The sequence below is a fragment of the Pteropus alecto genome, unplaced genomic scaffold (assembly GCF_000325575.1).
Source record: "Pteropus alecto unplaced genomic scaffold, ASM32557v1 scaffold34, whole genome shotgun sequence".
Classification (NCBI taxonomy): Eukaryota; Metazoa; Chordata; class Mammalia; order Chiroptera; family Pteropodidae; genus Pteropus; species Pteropus alecto.
Genome location: NW_006435763.1, coordinates 6,414,317 through 6,433,495, shown reverse-complemented (window position 1 = coordinate 6,433,495; position 19,179 = coordinate 6,414,317). Strand labels below are relative to the sequence as shown.

General features: G+C 52.3%; 1 protein-coding gene and 2 long non-coding RNA genes across 3 annotated transcripts in view; 1 reads left to right on the top strand and 2 right to left on the bottom strand.

Moving 5' to 3' along the window:
- Positions 1 to 597: 597 nt before the first annotated feature.
- On the bottom strand, positions 598 to 7,868 carry LOC112479121. Its single transcript, XR_003046048.1, has 2 exons — positions 6,624 to 7,868; positions 598 to 1,402 (listed from the first exon to the last, which is right to left on the bottom strand). It is a non-coding gene; the product is annotated as an uncharacterized LOC112479121 (long non-coding RNA).
- Positions 7,869 to 7,882: 14 nt separating this feature from the next.
- On the bottom strand, positions 7,883 to 17,197 carry LOC112479119. Its single transcript, XR_003046046.1, has 4 exons — positions 16,555 to 17,197; positions 13,311 to 14,649; positions 8,799 to 9,036; positions 7,883 to 8,019 (listed from the first exon to the last, which is right to left on the bottom strand). It is a non-coding gene; the product is annotated as an uncharacterized LOC112479119 (long non-coding RNA).
- Positions 17,198 to 17,206: 9 nt separating this feature from the next.
- The window catches only part of ITPRIPL2 (ITPRIP like 2), a 6,902-nt gene continuing 4,929 nt past the window's right edge, over positions 17,207 to 19,179 (top strand). Inside the window, exon 1 of the mRNA XM_025046088.1 lies at positions 17,207 to 19,179. This exon is cut by the window's right edge and continues 4,929 nt beyond it. Within this exon, the coding sequence (XP_024901856.1) occupies positions 17,866 to 19,179 (1,314 nt within the window). The 5' untranslated portion in view covers positions 17,207 to 17,865.

Sequence of the window (19,179 nt, the reverse complement as noted above, 5' to 3'; positions counted from 1 at the left end):
CCACAAAGGGAGGCAGAGCCCCGTTGGCTTCCAAGAGAATGGGGAACAGGTGACAGGCAGGTAAAAAGGTTTCATGTCCCCTGGAGCCAGGAGGTCCTGATGGAGACAGAGCTTGAGTGGACATAGATGGGGCAGTGGCTTCAGGTGGACTGGGTCAGAGATGAGACCACGGGGCTGTCGCTATAGCTCTCCCCTTGAGGTTGGTTGAGGACCTGGGTGAGGGCTCTTTGGTGACCGAGAGGCAGTGTAGTGTAATGGTCCAAAACACCTGGGTGTGAATTCTTCCTCTGCCACTTACCAGGTGTTACCTAACCTCTCTGTGCCTTAATTTACCCACTTGTAAAATGAATGCACTGAGTTGTCATGGATGAACCTGAAAACATGCGAAGTCATAGGAGCTGTTCACAAAAGACCCTGTATTGTATGATTCCATTTACATGAAATGTCCAGTGTAGGCAAATCCATAGAGACAGAAAGTGGATTAGTGATCACCTAGGGCTAGGGGAAAGGGGGTCTTCTAGGGTGATAGCTAAGGGGTTCAGGATTTCTGTTCAGGATAATTCAAATGTTCTAAAATTGACTCTGAATACACGAAAAGCCATTGAATTGTATACTTTAAATCAATGAATGGTACAGTATGTGAATTACATCTCAAACTTTTTTAAGGTAATGTGTGTCAGGTGCTTTGAACAGTGCCTGGCACATCCCCTCTGCCTGCACCATCAGACCCGGAGGTCATAGCGGCTTCTAGCGGTCCCCGGACTTCCCCACCCCTCCAGCTTAAGTTCCTCCATCCTGCCCTCACCTTTCTGACAAGTCCCATCATCAGACTCCACTCAGTTACCCCCTCTCCAGCACCTCTCTCCGGACTGCATAGAAAGCAGCTCTTCAGAAGAGGACGACTCGTTGGCTAATTAGTTAGGTGGACACGTAAAGTTGACTAGTGATGGCCAATTTTATGTGTCCACTTGACTGGGTCACAGGGTGCCCAAACATTTGGTCAGACATCATTCCAGGTCTTTCTGTGAGAGTGGTTTTGGCTGGGATGAACATTTCAATCAGTAGACTGAGTGAAGCAGGTTGCCCTCCCTGAGGCAGGCGGGCCTCAGCCAATCAGTTGACGGCCTAAACAGAACTAAGAGGCTGACCCTCCAGAAAGTAAAGGGGATTCCTCCCGCCCGGCCGCTGAGCTGGGACATTGGTCCTCTCGTGGGTCTGGAGTCACCGCCTTTCAGACTGGCGCTCCGCTATTGGCTCTCCTGAGTCTCCAGCTTGCCGACGCAGATCTTGAGACTTGTCAGCCTCCGTAATCACATGAGCCAGTTCCTTGTGAGTCATCTTTATGTATGCACATCCTGATGGTTCTATGTCCCTGGAGTACCCTGACTAATTAATACAGGACCTGAAAGAAAGATGAGTCAGTGGTGAGCTTCAGGCTGAATAACTAGGAAAACAATCAAAGTTAGGACAGAAATAAGGAAATCATATCAAGAGAAGTGACTGATTTTGGAAAAATGGGTTTTTTTGTTTTTTTTTCATTCACAAACATTTATTAAGCATCTGCCCTGTGCCAGATAAAGTGCCAGCCACTGGAGCTTAAAGATCTACCCAGCTGTGTAAACTAGAGGCCAGAATTCATCCTTCTGACTCGTTCTTCATTCTCACCCTCCACATCGAATCAATCTTAAGATCTGTCGTTTTACCTCCTCAAATCCTTTGCCTTGGCGGGCAGAGAGGACTTTCTCGGAGTCACCACCCCCATCCTTCTGGAGCCACAGCACTTTGCAGCGACTTCACTTAGGGTTCAGGAGGACCACGGATCTACTTGAGCTGTTTGAAGAGTTTTTGTGTGTGAAATTAGGAAATAGAAAGTCAGTGGTATTGATGGGAGCGTGTGGGCACAGCATTCCCGTTTCCATGTGACCTGACGCAGAAGGAAGCGTGCTGCTAACGATGTTAAGCGTTTGTTAGGGGGAAGACGTAGGGCCGGAAAAAAATTATCTGCAACTTTTCTGTAAAATGCCATAGTCAAAACAAGGCCTACAGTAGAGGGAAGATGGGAGGAGGAGAAAGGGCATCTCCATATAGGGAGAAAAAGACACCCTCCCTGGGCGACAGCTAAGGCTGAGGCCGGCCTCCCGATGGTCACTTTATACTTCATACTTTATCCCTGTCTGAGGGGAGGAACCTTCAGAAAGCCACGGCGAGGAAGGACAGCTTGGACCAGGCTCACGTCTTTGGAATTCTCTGGGGCGTGCAGTCCACGGGGGTCCAGGCCGGTGCTCGGACTGTCCAGTTGTCTCGGGCAAGGTGGGCATGGGGGTGGTTGTCCATTCTCCACGGAAGGAGCCCAACAGCGGGAAGCCGTTCCTCCCCCTTCCTCATTTCCTTCTTCTTATTCTGGCTGAACAAAGATGAAGGAAGGAATAAGTCACTTTCTAAAGGAGCTGCTGGCTTGATAGTGATTCCTAAGCAAAGCCCTGAGCAAAGCTGGAGATTATCTGGAAGTTTTCAAAAGTTCAAACCCATCATCACTTCTCAAGTCTTGGCCACCATCATCTCTTACTTGATGTCACAGCCTCCAAACTGGGCTCCATGAAGGCAGTGTTATCTTTCTCCACATTGCAGCTGGGTGTGTCCACGGGACTGACTATCTGGGTCAGTGGTATATAATCAGAAGTTCTTCAGTGGGACTCCCAGGAAAGCTTCTCAGGAATGGAGCAGGCAGCTGGAACTGGCTCTTTTTGCCTTCCCCCAAGTGTTGCATCCAGCCTGGGATGTGGATATGATGGCTGGAGCTCCAGCAGCCAGTCCGAAGATAAAGTTCAACACGTGCAAAATAACATGTATACAAGGATATTTGCTGCAGCATTATTTATGATAGCAAAAGATTGTAACCGACCTCAGTACCTACCAGGAGGGGACCAGTTAAAAACTTACCATTGAGCCATCCTGGGGTTACTCTGCAGCCATTATGAAGAATGAAATGGCTCTGCTTTTTGTAATATGCAAAATTTCCAAGATTTACTGTAGTGGGGGTAAACCAAGATGCAGAACAGCGTATATAAGTGTAGCTCAAATCCCAGCTAAACCACGAGCCTGATGAACTTGATCTAGATTTTACATCTCTAGATCAGGGGTCAGCAAGCTGGTCCTGGAGCCAAATCCAGCCGTTGTTATAAAGTTTTATTGGCACGCAACCATACCTTTCCTTTACATGCCTGTGGCTGTTTTGGCAGACTCGAAAACTTGGAACAGAATGCCTATGGCCTGCAAAACCTAAAATATTTGTTTACTGGGTGTTATAGGAAACATTAGCTGACTACCCGCTCTGGGCTTACTCTCATCTTTAAAGTGGGCTGAAAAACATAACTTGCTTCATAGAGATTGTAAGAATTAAGGAACGCAAGATAAAAAGAGCTTAGCATTTATAGTAAACTCTTAGTAAGTGTAGTCTTGATTACGATTTTCTTACTGATTTTATTCTCCTTTTCCTACCGTGGAGCCTTTCCTGTAGCCCTTTAACCAATGTAAATTTCTCGCAAATCCAGGTAGATTGCTTTAGATATTAAAACGTAGCTTCCAAAACCAGTGAACGTATGTGTGCACGGTGTTGCGCTTGAGCTGAGGGATGAGAAACATCTACAGCAGGTCTTGTTCAGCTGGCGGGGGGTGGGGGGGGTCCCTCACACAGGGTCGGAAATGAAATACATCAAATCAAGCCCCAGGTGACTTTGCAGAAGAAAGGGAGGTAGATTATGTGCCGCGCACAGCCCTGGGGTGAAGGCAGGGCTGATAATCCATCCCTTTGATGTGCACACCGTGTCACGGGCCACTTCCAGCCACGGAAGAAAGCCTGACCTTTGGAGAGGGCTGTAAAAAGAGCTGATTTCACTCCTTTCTTCACAGTGTGGCTTTAACAAAGGAGGGAAGGCGAAGGGCTTCTGTGTTCAAGTGAAGGGCGCACAAAGGCGCCTCAGCATTTTGTCAGGCCGACGGCCAGAGCACCGGGCCACAAATAAGATCCTGCTCAGGCTCCAGGCAGCCCGATGTGGCCAGGCGGAACCTGGCAGCGTGGCCGTCAGCGGATGGGCACCCTTTCACGCCAGCCCTCCAGCCCCGGCAGGCTGGGGCCAGTGCTCGAGAGCTTCGGAGCCCAAGTCCGCAGGCTCCCGAGAACGTGGCAATCACACCTACTTCAGTGATGGGCTCGGGCGGTTTGGACGAAGCGTGTCACACCCTCCAGTCAGAGTCTTGGAAGCAGCAGTTGACAGAGACAATCCAAAGGATGACAGTTGCTATAGCTTTCAGAGAAAGGGAGCGACTTGTTCGTGCTCTCTCATCCCTTCCAGTATGGGGATGGGATGGGGGAGGTTCCCGAGTCAGCAAGGACGGTGAAAGGCACGCACTGTCGAAGATATCCTCGAAATCATTTCTTAAACTTCCCAGACAATAACAGCATTGTGCTGTCTCCCAGACGCTCCATACTCCTTGTTGATTTTTTTCCAGGGCTGGAACCCATCACTCAGTTTCTCTGGTCGAGCTTTATAAGTAGTTGTTTCTTGGGACCATGTGGAAGAGAAATAGCGTCTTTAAATGCTAGTTGCACCCAGCAGGGACTGGGACAGTGAGGGGACAGGGGCGTATTTCCAGTGTCCGTCTTAAACTCGCCGAGGGGCGTGTGCTTGACAGACTCCGTGGTAGAGGGGCAGTTTCCAGCGTGACCCTCCTGTCCTCTCTCTCTCCTCCCCGTCTCCATTTCGTGCTGCCGCCTCTTTCTGCCGTGTGACAATTTCCATCCGTTTCCATGTGTTCCGCTTTCATTTCCAAGTGTTTGTTTCTGAACGGTCTTAGAAGTACAAATAGCCAAATTGTGAACATTTCGGGGTTTGGTTTTGGGATGGGGCTTCTCTTTTTGACTCTAACGGGAAAACTATATAGAGATTCGGATGCCCATGAAGAGATTTAGATACCACTACACAAGTGACCAGTATTCAAAACCAGGCGCCTTTTGCAGGTCAGAGGGTTCCAGCAGACCTGTTCCTCATGAAATTAGCATGTTACCACATTTCGTGGCATCTTTTCTGAAAATCTCTGCAGCCTTACCCCATTTCTGTTGAAGTCAAAGCAAACACTCACGTGAAATACACCAGGGCTGCCTTCTTTCGCCCGGACTCGGCCGCGGACCGAGCCGTGTCCTTCCCACGGTTCCCACGTTTGATCCCGCCCCTCGGTGTGATGGAGTGAGGAGGCGGGGCGCTTGGGGACGAGGTCACGAGGGTGGAGCCCTCACGGACAGGGCGGGAGCCCTTGTAAAAGGGACCCCAGAGAGCTCCCTCGCCCCTTCTGCCATGTGAGGACACAGCTGGAAGCAGCTGTCGGTGAGCTAGGAGGCGGACTCTCACCGGACTCTGAACCTGCTGGCGTCTCGATCATGCACCTTCCAGTCTCCAGAACTGTGAGAAATAAATTTTTGTTGTTCATAAGCCGCCTAACCTACGGCATTCTGTTACCCCCAAAGGGGCTGAGACAGCATCCAATTTTGGAGGACAGCTGTTGCCACCATTTCAGAGGCGGGCTTTGGGAATCTGAGCAAGGCATTCAGAAGGAAGGAAACCCTCCTTTCTCCCACTTCCCTTAGAGGAGAGACTCAAACCAACCTAAATACAGTCTTAGCTCCAGGCCTGGCTGGATCCAGCAGCTCAGATGAAGCCATCAGCACTTTCTGTCTCTAGTCTCTGTGGTCCTTCCCTCTCCAGCAAGCCTTTCTCCAGTGGTAGCAAGGTGCCTGCCAGCATCTCCAGGCTTGCAGCCCAATGGACCAGCAGCTCTGATGGAGAAAGGGCTTCTCTTTCTAAATTGTCCAGCGAAAGTCTCAAGGTCGACGCTGGAATAAATTGCAAATGGCCTCAATTTTTTATAGCTCCTTCTACTAAGAGGTGGAATTTATTACTCCATTCCCTAGTTCTGGACTGGATTTGTAAGTCGTGTTGACCAGTGGAATGGTAAAGGTGACAGTGTGTGAGTTCCAAGCCTAAGGCTCAATCTGCTTTTCAGTCTTTGCTCTGGATTTCATTGAATGCTGCTGCCACAGAAGCAAGCCTGGAATAGCCCACTGGAGGCTGAGAAGTTACGTGGAGCATAAACATGCAGTTCTGGCTGTCCTTAGACAAAGCAGCCTGCGAACCACCAGACACTGAGTAGGCCATCCTAGACATGCAGCTCTGCGCAAGTCACCGAGAGACCACAGAGATCAACTGAGTTGGCCTAGAGCAGAACCACCCTACCACAACCCACGGAATTGTGAAAAATAACAAATGTTTGTTATTTAAGCCTTTAAGGTTTGGGATATTTGTTATGTAGCAAAAGCTAATTGATACTTATGGATCAACTTGGGTCACCTTCTCACTCGGAATCACATAGCGAGCAGGGGAATGCTGTACTTTCAACGGACAGGCCTAGGTCATGTGTCTGCTCCTGGAGTTGGGGGTTGTGGCCAGTGCCACCCTAATCAAACTGAGAGCTGGCAGAGGGTTCCGAAGAAAAATCAGGATATTATCACCAGAAGAGAGGATGGATGCCAAGGAAGCAGAAATAAGAGAAACCCACGAGAACGTTCTTACCAGACCGCTGTCTGTGGGAGCTTGCATCGATGGCCTCGGTTCTGGTCCTCATTGACAGCGAAGCCCAAGAACAGCACTGCTGCTTTGACGTTAAATTCAGAGACTTGTCACGGTGTGGTGGCAAGGCGTCAGTTGGGTGCAATTGACTTTCACTGTTGGTTCTCGCCGCTCCTGGCCGGATGGCTTTGGACAAGCTTTGTCACCCCTCTGAATTTCAGTTTCCTCATCTGTAAACTGGGAGATGACATTAATACCCGCCGTCACAGGTGGCCGTGAGCATTAGTGATAACACGTTTGGAAAACAGTGCTTGATGCGTAGCAGGGGCTCAGAAATGTGGACCACTGTGGGTTGAGGGACGCACCCAGGTGCCAAGAAGCCAGGTCTGGCGAGGAGGTAGCAGAATTTCCTATTGTGCCAACCCAGAGTGCGGGGAATACGCTTCCCAGCGGGGGTTCTGGGGTTCGTCTCTGCTGTGCTTCCTTGATGAGTCTATTTTCTTCTTTCTGTACCAGAGAAATGCAAATCCCAAGTGGTCCTTTTTTGGGTGTGAAAACACAAGGATCTCGTGGGCTTTTGAGGCGCATGAAAGAGCAATACTTCCCCTCCTTGGGAGAAAGACGTCCTAAGTGAAATGTGCAGAGCATGCGTTGCACTGAGGGACCCTGCCAGGACACGGTTCTGTCCTCGCTGGTTGGAACACCTTGACTGCTGCGTCCTTAGACAGATGATCACAGGACGTCTCTGTGGGGCTTGGCCCTGCTGCAAGCCTGTCTGTCTGTCAGACCACAGGGTCAGTGCATCTCACAGGCTTTTGTTCCCTCCAGCCCTTTAGATTTTACGGGCCAGTAAAACGACTTCAACAGATATTTATAGAGTGACTCTGGTGCCAGACACTGGGGAGATCACAAGGCGCAAAGCAGACAAAGCCTTGTCCACATGCGAGTGGCAGACGAAGTGATTTGGAAGACTGACCTAGGACTGCTAGCTTTTCACTTTGCTAAGGTAGGGCTGGAGGAGAGAAAGCCACCGTCCATGATTATCATTAACGTCAGTTTCTCCTCTGAAGAAAATAGTTATTTCAACATCCAATGGAATGGAAGAGCATACTCTTAAAGGACAGAGCTAACCATATTAGAACCATATCATATGCAAATTTAAGTGGTTGAGATTCGGCTACATAAACAAACACGCTTTGGGGTGTGGGAGAGCACTTTAAATAGTGCGGGCAACCTCTTTACTTAAATCGCTGTACTTACAGGGCCGATCTTGCTGTTGTCTCCCGTCGTCCATGTCACTCAGCCACTGTTACTCACACAGCTTCGTCCATGCACTCAACCCAGTGCCTTCCCTGGGTGCTCCACTGTTGAAACTTTGGTTTCGATGAGAAAAGTCTGACTGCGATAGCCAATGAGAGACAAGAGTATCAGTTTCTAAAATAGCAGGTTCGTGACAGATTTCCAAATGTGTTTTTTTCTCTCAACATCATATTAAAAACATTTTTTCAAACAAGCCGAGAAATCTGAATTTTACAGAGAAACCCACATACCCACCACTGAGATGCCACCGTCACTTCGCCGGCTGCATCGTCTTCCATTTCTCCATCCCTCTCTGCCCTCATCAATCCATCTCGCTTTCCGATATATTTTAAAGGCAATTGCTGAGGCCAGTACATATACTGCACCCCGAAACACCTCCGTATGCATACCGCTCACTGGAATCCAACATGCGTATATGATTTTTCGAGAGAAAATTTAGATGCAGTGAAACGCGTCAATCAGAAGCGGACTGCTCAGTTAGCTTTGACTGATGTGTAATCCAGACCCCTGAGCCGACATACTGAGGGCCATTAGAACCAAGAACATTTTTCTTCTGCTACGTGCTGACTTTGAAATGTCCTTACACTGTAAGAGGAGGCTCAGCTGTAAATGGGGCGTTATGAAACATTCCCTTCATATGTCTTAATTTGATCTTTTTTTCCCCGGACCCTGGAAAACATCATCCAGTGCCCTTTCGGAACCAACTGCCTCAGGGCGGTGTGTGGGGTGGTTAAAGTTATCAGCATGGGAGGTGCGGGTTCAGATCCCAGCTCTGCTACTTTCTTGCTCCGTGACCTGGGACAAAGTGCCTATGCCTCAGTTTCCCCATCTACAAAACGGAGATAAAAATAAACCTACCTCATAAGGTGGTTCTGTGAGGCAAGGGCTGAATGCGTGAAGTCCCGTGACGTGCTCAAGTCGAGCATTGCGCGGGGCACGGATAAACACTCAGGACACAGGGCTCTGTCTCCATACTGACAGCAGGGGACGGAGATGCGGGGCCCCGTATCGGATTCGTTAACGTCGCACACAGCGGCTCCCTGAACTCGGGTTTTATGCTCCATTCAGTTCTGAGTCTCTTCTGGCCCTGTTGGTCCTCCAGTCAGAAATTAAATGGCTGTCAGAATTCTCACCATGACATCTCTAGACAATGTCAGTGAGAAGTCTGTGTCCATAAAATGACTCAGACTGGAAGAGCTGGAGCAGGTAGGGAGTCGGGCTCTTTCTGGTTGTGTTGGGTTTATAGTGTAAATCTCACGGCCTTGAATTTAATATCGCTCCGTTTTATTGGCACGAAACTGCATTACAGACTCATTAGCTCTCTTCGCCCTTCATCTCTGCCAGACCAGAGCTTGCCTGTGACTGATGCTGGTTTCATTATTCATGACTCTCATATAAACAGTGGCTTTGAAAATGGAGACCAGGGTAGAACATTCTCTAGTGAAAAGCTCTTTATCAACATAGGGCCATTTTGCTGGATTTCGGCAATAAGATTTATTTATTCATTCATTATTTCATTCATTCGGTCATTCAGCAATTAGTAATCGAGTGTGTACAGGATAGATACGGTCCCTGTTCACAAGAACAAAAAGCTTACAGTATATTTAGAAATACATTTAATTAATAAGTACACGAATAATGAATCACAATTAGGATAGATCTGATCCAACCGCAGCCTGTGGAGCAGATACTGTTGGTTGCCTGCTACAGCAAAGACTGATGATCGTCCCCTGATAGTTATTCTCTTTTTCTCCCGTCGTAATAAAACCCTTATTTTTAGCAGGATACGTACTGTCTAGGATAATGATTATATTTCCCAGCCTCCCTTGCTATTATTACACGTAGCCATGCACATTCCCGGGACCAGTTCCACTACGTAGAAGGGCATTTTCCCGTACCACCAAGTGATTCTTGGACACCGGCTAGGTGTCCTCCAATTCAGCTCAGTTCCACGTCGTGCCCTTGCTTTGACCTTCTACTCTTTCAGATGCCGATTGCAAGTCCAGGCTGTCACCTTCCATCTGACCAACCAGCTATAGATCAGGATTCCAGTGAACTCCCTCTTTGGGTTCGATTAACTTGTTAGAGAGGCTCACAGAACTCAGAGAAACGTTTTACTTACTAGATCACCAGTTAATCATGAAACGATGTAACTCAGAAACAGCCAGACGGAAGGGAAGCATAGGGCGAGGGGTGGGGAAGGGGCTTGGAGTGTCCATGCCCACTCCAAGCACACCGCCCTCCCCACAGCTCCGCGTGTTCACCAGCCATAAGCTCTCCGCATCCTGTCCTTTTGAGTTTTTATGGAGGCTTCATTACATAGGCGTGACTGATTAAATAATTGGCTGTTTGGTGATTGATTCGACCTCCAGCCCCCTCTCCCCACCGTGGAGGTTGTGGGGTGGGACTGAACATTCTAACCTGCTAATGATCGGTTATCCTGGCAACCAGCCCTGATCCTTAGATGCCGATGGAAGAAACGTTACCTCGTTGACATAACGAGAGACCTTGCTCCTCTCGTCATTTAGGAAAACCCAAGGGTTTTAGGAGCTCTGTGCCAGAAATGGGGACAAAGACCAAATATATTGTATTAAATATCACACCATGCGGCTACGTTCTGGCCAGTGGAATGTGCAGACCTGGAATGTGTGGCTCCGTGACATGCCCATCCTTTGTCCTTTTACTCTTTTTTGCGAGAATGTCATGTTGCACTGTAAATGTCGGGGCCGTATGTAGGCGTGGTGGAGCAAGGAGGTGGAAGGAGCCTGGGTTCCTGACACCATGACTCTTTGGGCCTGGACGTAATGCAGTTCTAGGCCATGAAATCTGCAGGAAGTTCTGCTAGGGGATTTCTGCGAAATATTTCCTTATTCTAAAACAGAGATCCATGGGACACAGCCACCACTGTATATATAAAGTTCCAAGCATGGTGCTAGGTCTATCTTCTGTGCCTGGATGTGATGCTTGGAACCGTGGCAGCCATCTCGTAACCAGGAGGAGAGCTAGTCTCTAGATGGTAGAGCAGGAAGATCAAAGGAGCCCGATGGCGGGGTTGAGCCATTGAATCAAGGAAGCCTGGAGCCACGACTTCCCATTTGTGAGGTTATAACGCGTCCTTGCTGTTTAAATCAGCTGAGTTGGGGTCTTCTGCTACTAGTAACCAGGAGCATCCTAACCAAACGGTATGGTATACAAGGTTGGGACCAGATCCCCAGTCTCATCTCTCAACCTCTTCCCCATCAGAGAGACCAAAGTTCAGACCTACCGAAAGCCATGCTCTTTCATTTGTCCAGGATTCCATGCGCGAAGGGACTTCTGTAGTGTTTGCCCTTTTCTGTCTCCTTAGTCTGGCAATTCATCCTCCAGAATCATTTAGCAGACACCTCCCCCAGGGGGGTTTCTGTACTAGACCCGGTTTATGAGCCGCCCCAGACCCATCTGGCCCTGTCTGCACACCTAGGCCGGTGCTTTTTGCCTTGCTTCTTGCCCAGAGCAGCCCTAACGATAACACACTCCATTTTCACAATTGGAAAGAGCCGGGTGCCATCACTGCCACCCACAACCAAGGACTTCCTTCTCATGGAACCAGCTGAGAGGGAGAGACTGTCAGCGTGTGCACAGACCAAGCTAGACCTGCAGAGACTGGCTTCTCCATCATCAGCCTGATGACATAGCCAGGAAGTGCGGGCAGTTAATGCTCGGCGGGCACACATTAGCACACGAGAGGCAGGAGATGGGACGGAACCATCCACTGGGGAGCCAGCCGTGTCCGCCACAGGGCTGTGGCCAGCTCAGTGATGCACCGCGGTGTGTGCGCCCTCCTCCTTCCCCTCTGCCCTCGCTGCGGCGTCGCCGGCCTTGCACCGCCAGAGCACTTCACATGCACGCCATCCCCGCAGATTCTGTTTTCTAGGGAACCAGGCTACAGTGCCTCCCCGCCTCACGCCGCCGCCTGAGTTCAGTTTTTTTCACCGGGAGCAGGGGCAGCAGCTGCTCCCTTGGACGGGCAGACCTGGCATGTCATCCAGGCACACAGCAGCCCTTGCACCCCAACATCAGCTCTGCCACCCACCATTTCTGGATCAGCTGCTCACAACCCTCACTTCCTACCCTCCCCTGGCGTGCCATGGTTTCTCTTTCCTCAAGGCTTTTGCCTCTTCCTTGCCTCTGCCTCCTCGGGGCTTCTGTGTCCCATTCAGACTGGAGCGCCAGCTGTTTGCTGCAGAGCTGTGGCCAGCTCAGTAAGGCACCGCACTGCGCACCCTCCTTCCTTCCGCGTTTCACTTCCCCTGTGCCCCCGCTCTTGCTTAGATAGGTTTGGGTAACTTGGTCACCATCAAGTATTGGGCGGCATTGTTGGCAAAGCTGTGTGTCAGGCCCCCTTGTTACTGGCTGCCCTGCTCCAGTCACTTCAGATTAAGTATTTAGCGACATCTGTGTCAATTTAATATTGTGTGACATCTACAAAAGTGTGGTTCATGGTCTCTCTGAGTAGAGGCTAGACCCGTGTGGGTTTTCTGAGTGGCCGGTGCCATGTGCTTTGTAATAGTCGTGCATAGTAGAACCACCAGGAAATTTTTAAGAGACAGCAACAGGTCATTGATTCAGATAGTTTGAGAAGCTGCGGGAAAGCTGCAGGAAAGGACTGAACAGAACTTCCAGAAAGGCAGACTGGGCCACCCAGGGAGCGACTGCCTCTGCCCACCCAGTGAGCAGCCTGCAGAGTCAGGGCCCAGCGGGGGTTTCAGAAGCACTACCTCTGCCACCAGCTGCCCTGGCAAAGCAGGTATCTTGGGCAGCTCCTGCCAGGGAATGCGCAACTGTGTTCTGCTGTCCAGCCCCCGCTGCAGAGGAAGCCTTACTGGAAGAGGCTGGAATAGATGGCCGGCGAATGCCCCAGTGACCACTCAGAATCTCCAGACTTCTGCAACAGGACCCACGTCTCGTTCCCCTCAACTGTCACATACTCGGACCTCTGTGCCTTCACACATTTGTCTCCATTACCTGGAATGGCCTCCCTGAATTTCTCCTGGCAAAAGTGGAACTTTCATTCATTCACTCGTTCTTTCATTCATTCAACAAACCCCTGTAAAGTTCCAGTCATGGGACTGGGTGCTGTCGATACCAAGATGATTATGGCCAAGTCCCTGCTCCCGAGAACCTCATCACCTGGTCGCGGAGACAGATACGAACATACACTAACCTGCCTTCCTATGCTTTGACGCCTCATAACGAGGTGAAAGAGTGAACGTGGCAGTTAGGGGCCCAGCTCTGGAGTCAGTCTTGCCACTGAGTGACTGTGAATGAGTTAGTGCCCTCTCTCAGTCTCACTTTCTCCACGTGCGAAGTGACATTGATAATGGCACTGACCTCCCTGGGTTTGTCCCGAGCTTTTCAGGAGATACACAGGAAGGGCCGCGTCCAGGAGGCACGTGATGGCCATGGTACGAAGTCCCGTCTTTGCCCATCTTTCAGAGCCTGCTCACGTGTCCCCTCCCGTGAGCCGTCCCCGGGCCTCCTGCGGGAAATGAGTCACCTCCTCTCTCTTCCTCTCCTCAGCCTGCCGTTCCTCCATAAGACACTCCTCTGGGATATCAGAAATGTGGGCAGGCTGTGTGTACGTATGTGTTTCAGCACCGGCAGTGGCCTTTGTCAAATATTAAACATTAAAGGAGATTTTTAATGAAGTAATTATCAGAAGTCTACAAGACAGTGGCTGTTTTCTGCATCCACCCACACCGTGCGGCGCTTAAATCCATCAGCTCGGGGTGCCGTGTTTGCACGCACATTCCCCTCTGCCTGGCACATGGTAAGGACCCACAAAGGTGGGTCATAAATTAATGAATACATGAGTTTGTATTTGCCCTGACACATAGAGTAGATTTTTCAAGTGCCAAGTTCTGAGGCCTGTACCTTGAACTCTTTGGAGGAACTGAGCTATGGAAACCGATTACAGGCAGGAAAAAACAGAAACAGCAATACATCGTTTACTCAGTGTACTGAATCATGGCTTCTCTGAGATAACAGAAAATACATAGATCGGTCTCTGCCCCCAGTTCCTGGCACAGAGCTCCTGAAACCCTTGTAATCGCCCAAGTGATAACACTAGGCCCATCTTTTGTCCTAAGGAGGTGACTCGGTGGGCTCCTGGATGCAGGCTGGTCACCAGAAAGACCGAGCCATCATTAGAAGTTTAGGACTTTGAGCTCTGCCTCCCCACACTTCTCCAGAGGAAAACGGAGTTAGTAAGTGATCATACCTGCGTGAAAAAAGCCTCCATAAAAATCCCAATAGTAGGGCTTCAGAATGCTTCCAGGTGGGTGACACATCCACACACCAAAATGGTGATGCACCCAACTCTGCGGGGACAGAAGCTTCTGTACTCGGGACCCTCCCAGACCTCACTCTCTGTGTCTCTCCATCCAGCTGTCAATCCTTTATCACGTCCTTCAGTAGACTGGTAAACACGAGTGTTTCCGAGTTCTGCGAGCTGCTCTAGCAAGTAAATCGAATCCGAGAGGGGTGTCATGGGAACCTCCAAATTTTAGCCAAGTCAGACAGAAGTTGTGGGGAACCTGGAGACCTCCTCTGTGGCAATTGGCATCTATGTGGGCAGCGGGTAGTGTCAAAATTGAGTTAAATTGTAGAACATGCAGCTAGTGTCACAGAATTGCTTGTCGTGGGGGAAAAACCTTCACACGTCTGGTGACTAGAGGGTCAGAAGTGAAGAGTTTCGTGTAAGTAGTAAAGGAGACACAGGAGGGAAAACAGATTTTTCCAGTAGACCCCCCAAAAGAGATCTGTCCACGTCCTAACCCTTGGAACCTGTGACTGTGACCTTACTTGGAGAAAGGGTCTTTGCAGACATAACTAAGGGTCTCTAGACGAGATAATTGGGAATTACCCAGGTGGGCCCTGACTCCAATGACAGGTGTCCTTATGAGACACACAGGAAAGGAGAAGATACAGTCACAGAGAAGAAGGCCATGTGGCGATGCAGGCAGAGATGAGGGTGATGCAGCCACAAGCCATGGAACGCCTGGAGTCACTGGAAGCTGGACGAGGCAAGAAGGATTCTCCCTAAAGCCTTCAGAGGGAGCACAGCCCCGCTGCCCTCAGAACTGTGAGAGAATAAATTCCTGTTGTTCTAAGGCACCAGTTTGTGGCAATTTGTCATAGCATCCCCAGAAAATGAATACAGCTGCTCTGGACTATAGCGGACAACCCGCGTGGTTGTAGCGGAAATTATATGGCCCACAAGCCTGAGATATTTACCGAGCAATGTTTGCTGATCTCTGAGCATTGAGTGGTTGATGTTAGCATGCCACCATACCTGCTAGGGAAGGAGGTCACCCCGTTAGTATTACCCCCATTCTGTAGCTGGGGAGATTCAAGTGAGGTTAAGGGACTTATCCAAATGTGGTACCACCTGTTTTCACATGCCAAAACATCCCCTCCCCCTTTTCCAGCACAGCTCCTGGACTTTGCTTGAGGGATACCCCTCCCATGGGCCCCATGGTTTGGACAGGGCCTGCCTCCTGGCTCCAGAGTTGGTACCAACTGTCTTAATCAGTTGGGGCTACCTATATAATACCACAGACGGGTGGCTTAAACAGCAGAAATTGATTTTCTCGCAGTTCTGGGGGCCGGAAGTCCACTATCAAAGTCTGGCCGGGTCCAGTGAGGGCTCTCCTCCTGACCTACGGATGGTCACCTTCTCTCTGTCTTCACAAGGCCTTTCCTTGGTGTGTGCTCAAGGAGAAATCTCTCTTCCTTTTCTTATGAAGACACCAGTCCTGTTGGATTAGGGCTCATCCTCATGACCTCATTTAACCTTAATTCTCTCCTACAGGCCCTGTTTCCAAATACTGTCACATTGGGGGTTGGAGTTTCAACATATAAATTTTGAGGGGACACAGTTGAGCCCAGAGCACCACCCCAGGCCCAGCTAATCAGTGCATTCTCTCACGTGGTCGCTTGGCATATGACCAGTCCCCAGGCATGGCATTCGCTGCACCTTTCAGGCAAGCAAAGTTCTCTCTCCCTCTGCACTAAGGATACTGCGAGGCTAGAGCAGCCGGGGCGCATGGAGAGGGCCTGGCAGAGTGCAGCCAGCTCGGAAGAAAGCCCAGCTGGTAAGTGGATGGAGAGTAACGATGCAGCCATGCCGAAGCGGGATCCCCTGCACATCTGTCCCAGTGAATAGATGCAACCAAGTCTTCGAGCCACGTTTCTGTCACTTGCGACCCTGAGGATCCTGACGGATAGACTGCGGTCTCTTAGCTTATAGTAGTGGACATGGGATCTGAAAGCAGGTCTGCTTAGCCCCAAGAGGCTCGACCCAGGATTTCCTGAGAGTATTCTCGGTGCTTAACCCACGACCCATCCTCAGTCCTGATTCCCAGGGGGCAGCGGGGTTCTGGACATTTTTATTGCACCACCCTGGGTCTCCTTAATTGATGGTGGGAGCACGGAACGTGTGGTGAGTGTAAATAAATACAGACAATTATTTAAATCCAGATTATTTCAGGGAGTGCTCCCTAGTTATGCCACAAAACAAAGCTTCCTCGGACCGAGGTCCCAGTGTAGCTTATGCAAAAGGACACAGACTCACCCCAGCAGTTGAGGAAAGGAATCCCTGGTCCCCTCCTTGAGTCTTCACTCTTGGCTTCTCTGGAGCCAGGTGCCTGTGTTCAAGGCACAGCCCTGCTAAAGCTGTGTGACCTTTGGCAAGCCACTGAACCTACCTGTGCCCATTTATCTGAAAAATGGGGAAAATAGTAATGTCCCTGTCACAGGGTTAACGTGAGAGTGAGGATTTAAGGTGATCAGCACACAGCACATCTTTGGTAAAGGCTGTTGTCATAGTCCCAAGGCTGGCTCCTCCGCCTTCAGATCTCAGACCAGGGGGCACCCCACAGAGAAGCTCCAGCTTCCACAGAGCACCGGGCACCTTCCCACTCCCCCATACGGCTGTTTCATTCAAAGCATTTTCTGCTATGGGATCCCTTTTCTTTTGTTTTTGTTTTTGTTTTTTTTTTAAGTTTGCAATCTTTAGGAAGGGCAGAAACGTCTGTTTCGTGAACTATTCCCCCAGCACCTAGCCTCCTGCTTGGCACACAGTAGGTGTGCGGTAATTATCGTTTTGAATAAAAGACATTGGCGCACCGCAGGGCCTGCTACGCCACCGACGCCGCGCCTCGCGGGAGGGGGAGGGGAGGGGAGGGGAGAGGCGGGGAGGGAGTGTCTCGGTGCGAGCTCTTTCTCCTCCTTTCAACTTCCCAGTGTAACTTTCTGCGAGTCCAGCTCCCGAAGCTCCCCGGGCAAGGCCACCGCCCCGGAATCCGGGCCTTCCCAGTTCTGCCTGCGGGGAGGGAGGATGAGGGTGGCCCGCGGCAGGCCAGTTCCAAGCGTGTCCTGAAGTCCCTGCCCACCGCCCCCGTCGCTTTGAGGCGGAGGCCTAGGAGGGGGCCAACCCCTCCCGCCAGCTCGGCGCGCAGCTCCAGACTTCGGCATTTCCTTCCCGCCAGCTGGGCGGCCTCGCCTCCCCTCGGAAGAGGAAACTCCCGGGCCGGAGTAACGGGAACGAGCGCGGAGGGGAGGGGCGGGGGAGCCCGGCGGCAAGGGCCGCCCAGGGTAGGGGGCGAGCCCGGTTGGGCCAGAAGCTGGCCGCGGGCAGCGGGGCGGAGAGGGCCGCTGGGCCGAACGCGGCCCCGAGCCGCGGAGCGCAGGGCGGCCTCGGCTGGAAGGACAACTTGAGCTGAGAGAGGAGGCCGAGCTGGAGGGCGGCTTCCTCCGCCCCTGCGACCGGGGAGCCGCCGCCGAGGCGAAGGAGACGGGGACAGCGGGGCTGCCGGCGCGCTGCGCGCATGCTGGGCTGGTGGCGCCGCCGGGGCTCGCGCCCTGGGCCGCCCGGGCGCCCGGAATGTCGGTGCACTACACCCTCAACCTGCGCGTCTTCTGGCCGGTGGTGACCGGCCTGTGCACTGCCCTCGTGTGTCTCTACCATGTCCTGCGGGGCAGCGGAGGCGCCCGGGCCGAGCCCCCCGACGGCCCCGAGGGCGCGGACGGCGGCTTCCCGCTGCTCAAGGTGGGCGTCCTGCTGCTCCTCGGCTACATCCTCCTGCGCTGTCGCCACGCTGTCCGGCAGCGCTTCCTGCCCGGGTCTCCCCGCCTCGGGGGCCACTCCACCCTCTCGCCAAGACACTTCCGAGAGCCGAGCCTCGGCATCTTGCTGGAGAGTTACTACGAGCACGAGGTGCGCCTGTCGCCGCACGTGCTGGGCCACAGCAAGGCACACGTGAGCCGGATCGTGGGCGAGCTGGTGCGGGCTGGCCGCGCCCGCGGGTCCCCAGGCCCCATCCCCGGGGGGGCGCTGGCCTTGGCCTTCCGCGGAGACTTCATCCAGGTGGGCAGCGCCTACGAGCAGCACAAAATCCGACGGCCCGACAGCTTCGACGTTCTGGTGCCCCTGCGCCTGCCGCCGCTAGTGGCGCTGGAGCCGCGGAGCCTGGGCTCCGAGCCCGCGCTGTCCCCGGCCTTCCACGGCAGCTTCGTGTGCGCACTCAAGGCGCCTCCAGGGGCCTCTGGGAGCCACTGGCTCCGGGACTGCAAGCCCTTCGCGGACGGCTTCTGCGTGGAAGTGCGCGGCCGGCGCCACCTCTCGGCCACCCTAGTGCTGCGCTGGTTCCAGTCGCACCTGCAGCGCTCCCTGGCCACCGTGCGCTACAGCCTGGAGGGACGCTGTCGGGTCAGCCTGACCCCGGGCGGCGCCGAGCAGCCGCCCACTCTACACATCCTGCCCTGCCGCACCGATTACGGCTGCTGCCGCCTTTCCATGGCCGTGCGTCTCATCCCCGCCGTCCATTTAGGCGACGGCGTCTTCCTCGTGGCACCGCCACCGCCACCTTCACCCGTCGGGCCCCTGTCGGAGCTCCCCGGCGGCCTGCGCGCAGATGCGCTGTGGAGCGTGAACACCGCGCGCCAAGAGCAGAAGCTGCTGGGCTGGCTGCAGGAACGGGCCCCTCCGGGTGCCTGCTACCTCAAGTGCCTGCAGTTACTTAAAGCCCTGCGTGACCTGGGTGCCCGTGGGCTGGACCCGATGGCCGCCACCCAGTGGGGACGCATCCTGTCCTCATACGTGCTCAAGACAGCGCTGCTGGCGGTGCTGCTGCGCGAGGGAGCTCCGGAGCACGGCTGGGACGAGGAGCACCTGGTCAGGCGCTTGGAAGAGTTAGTG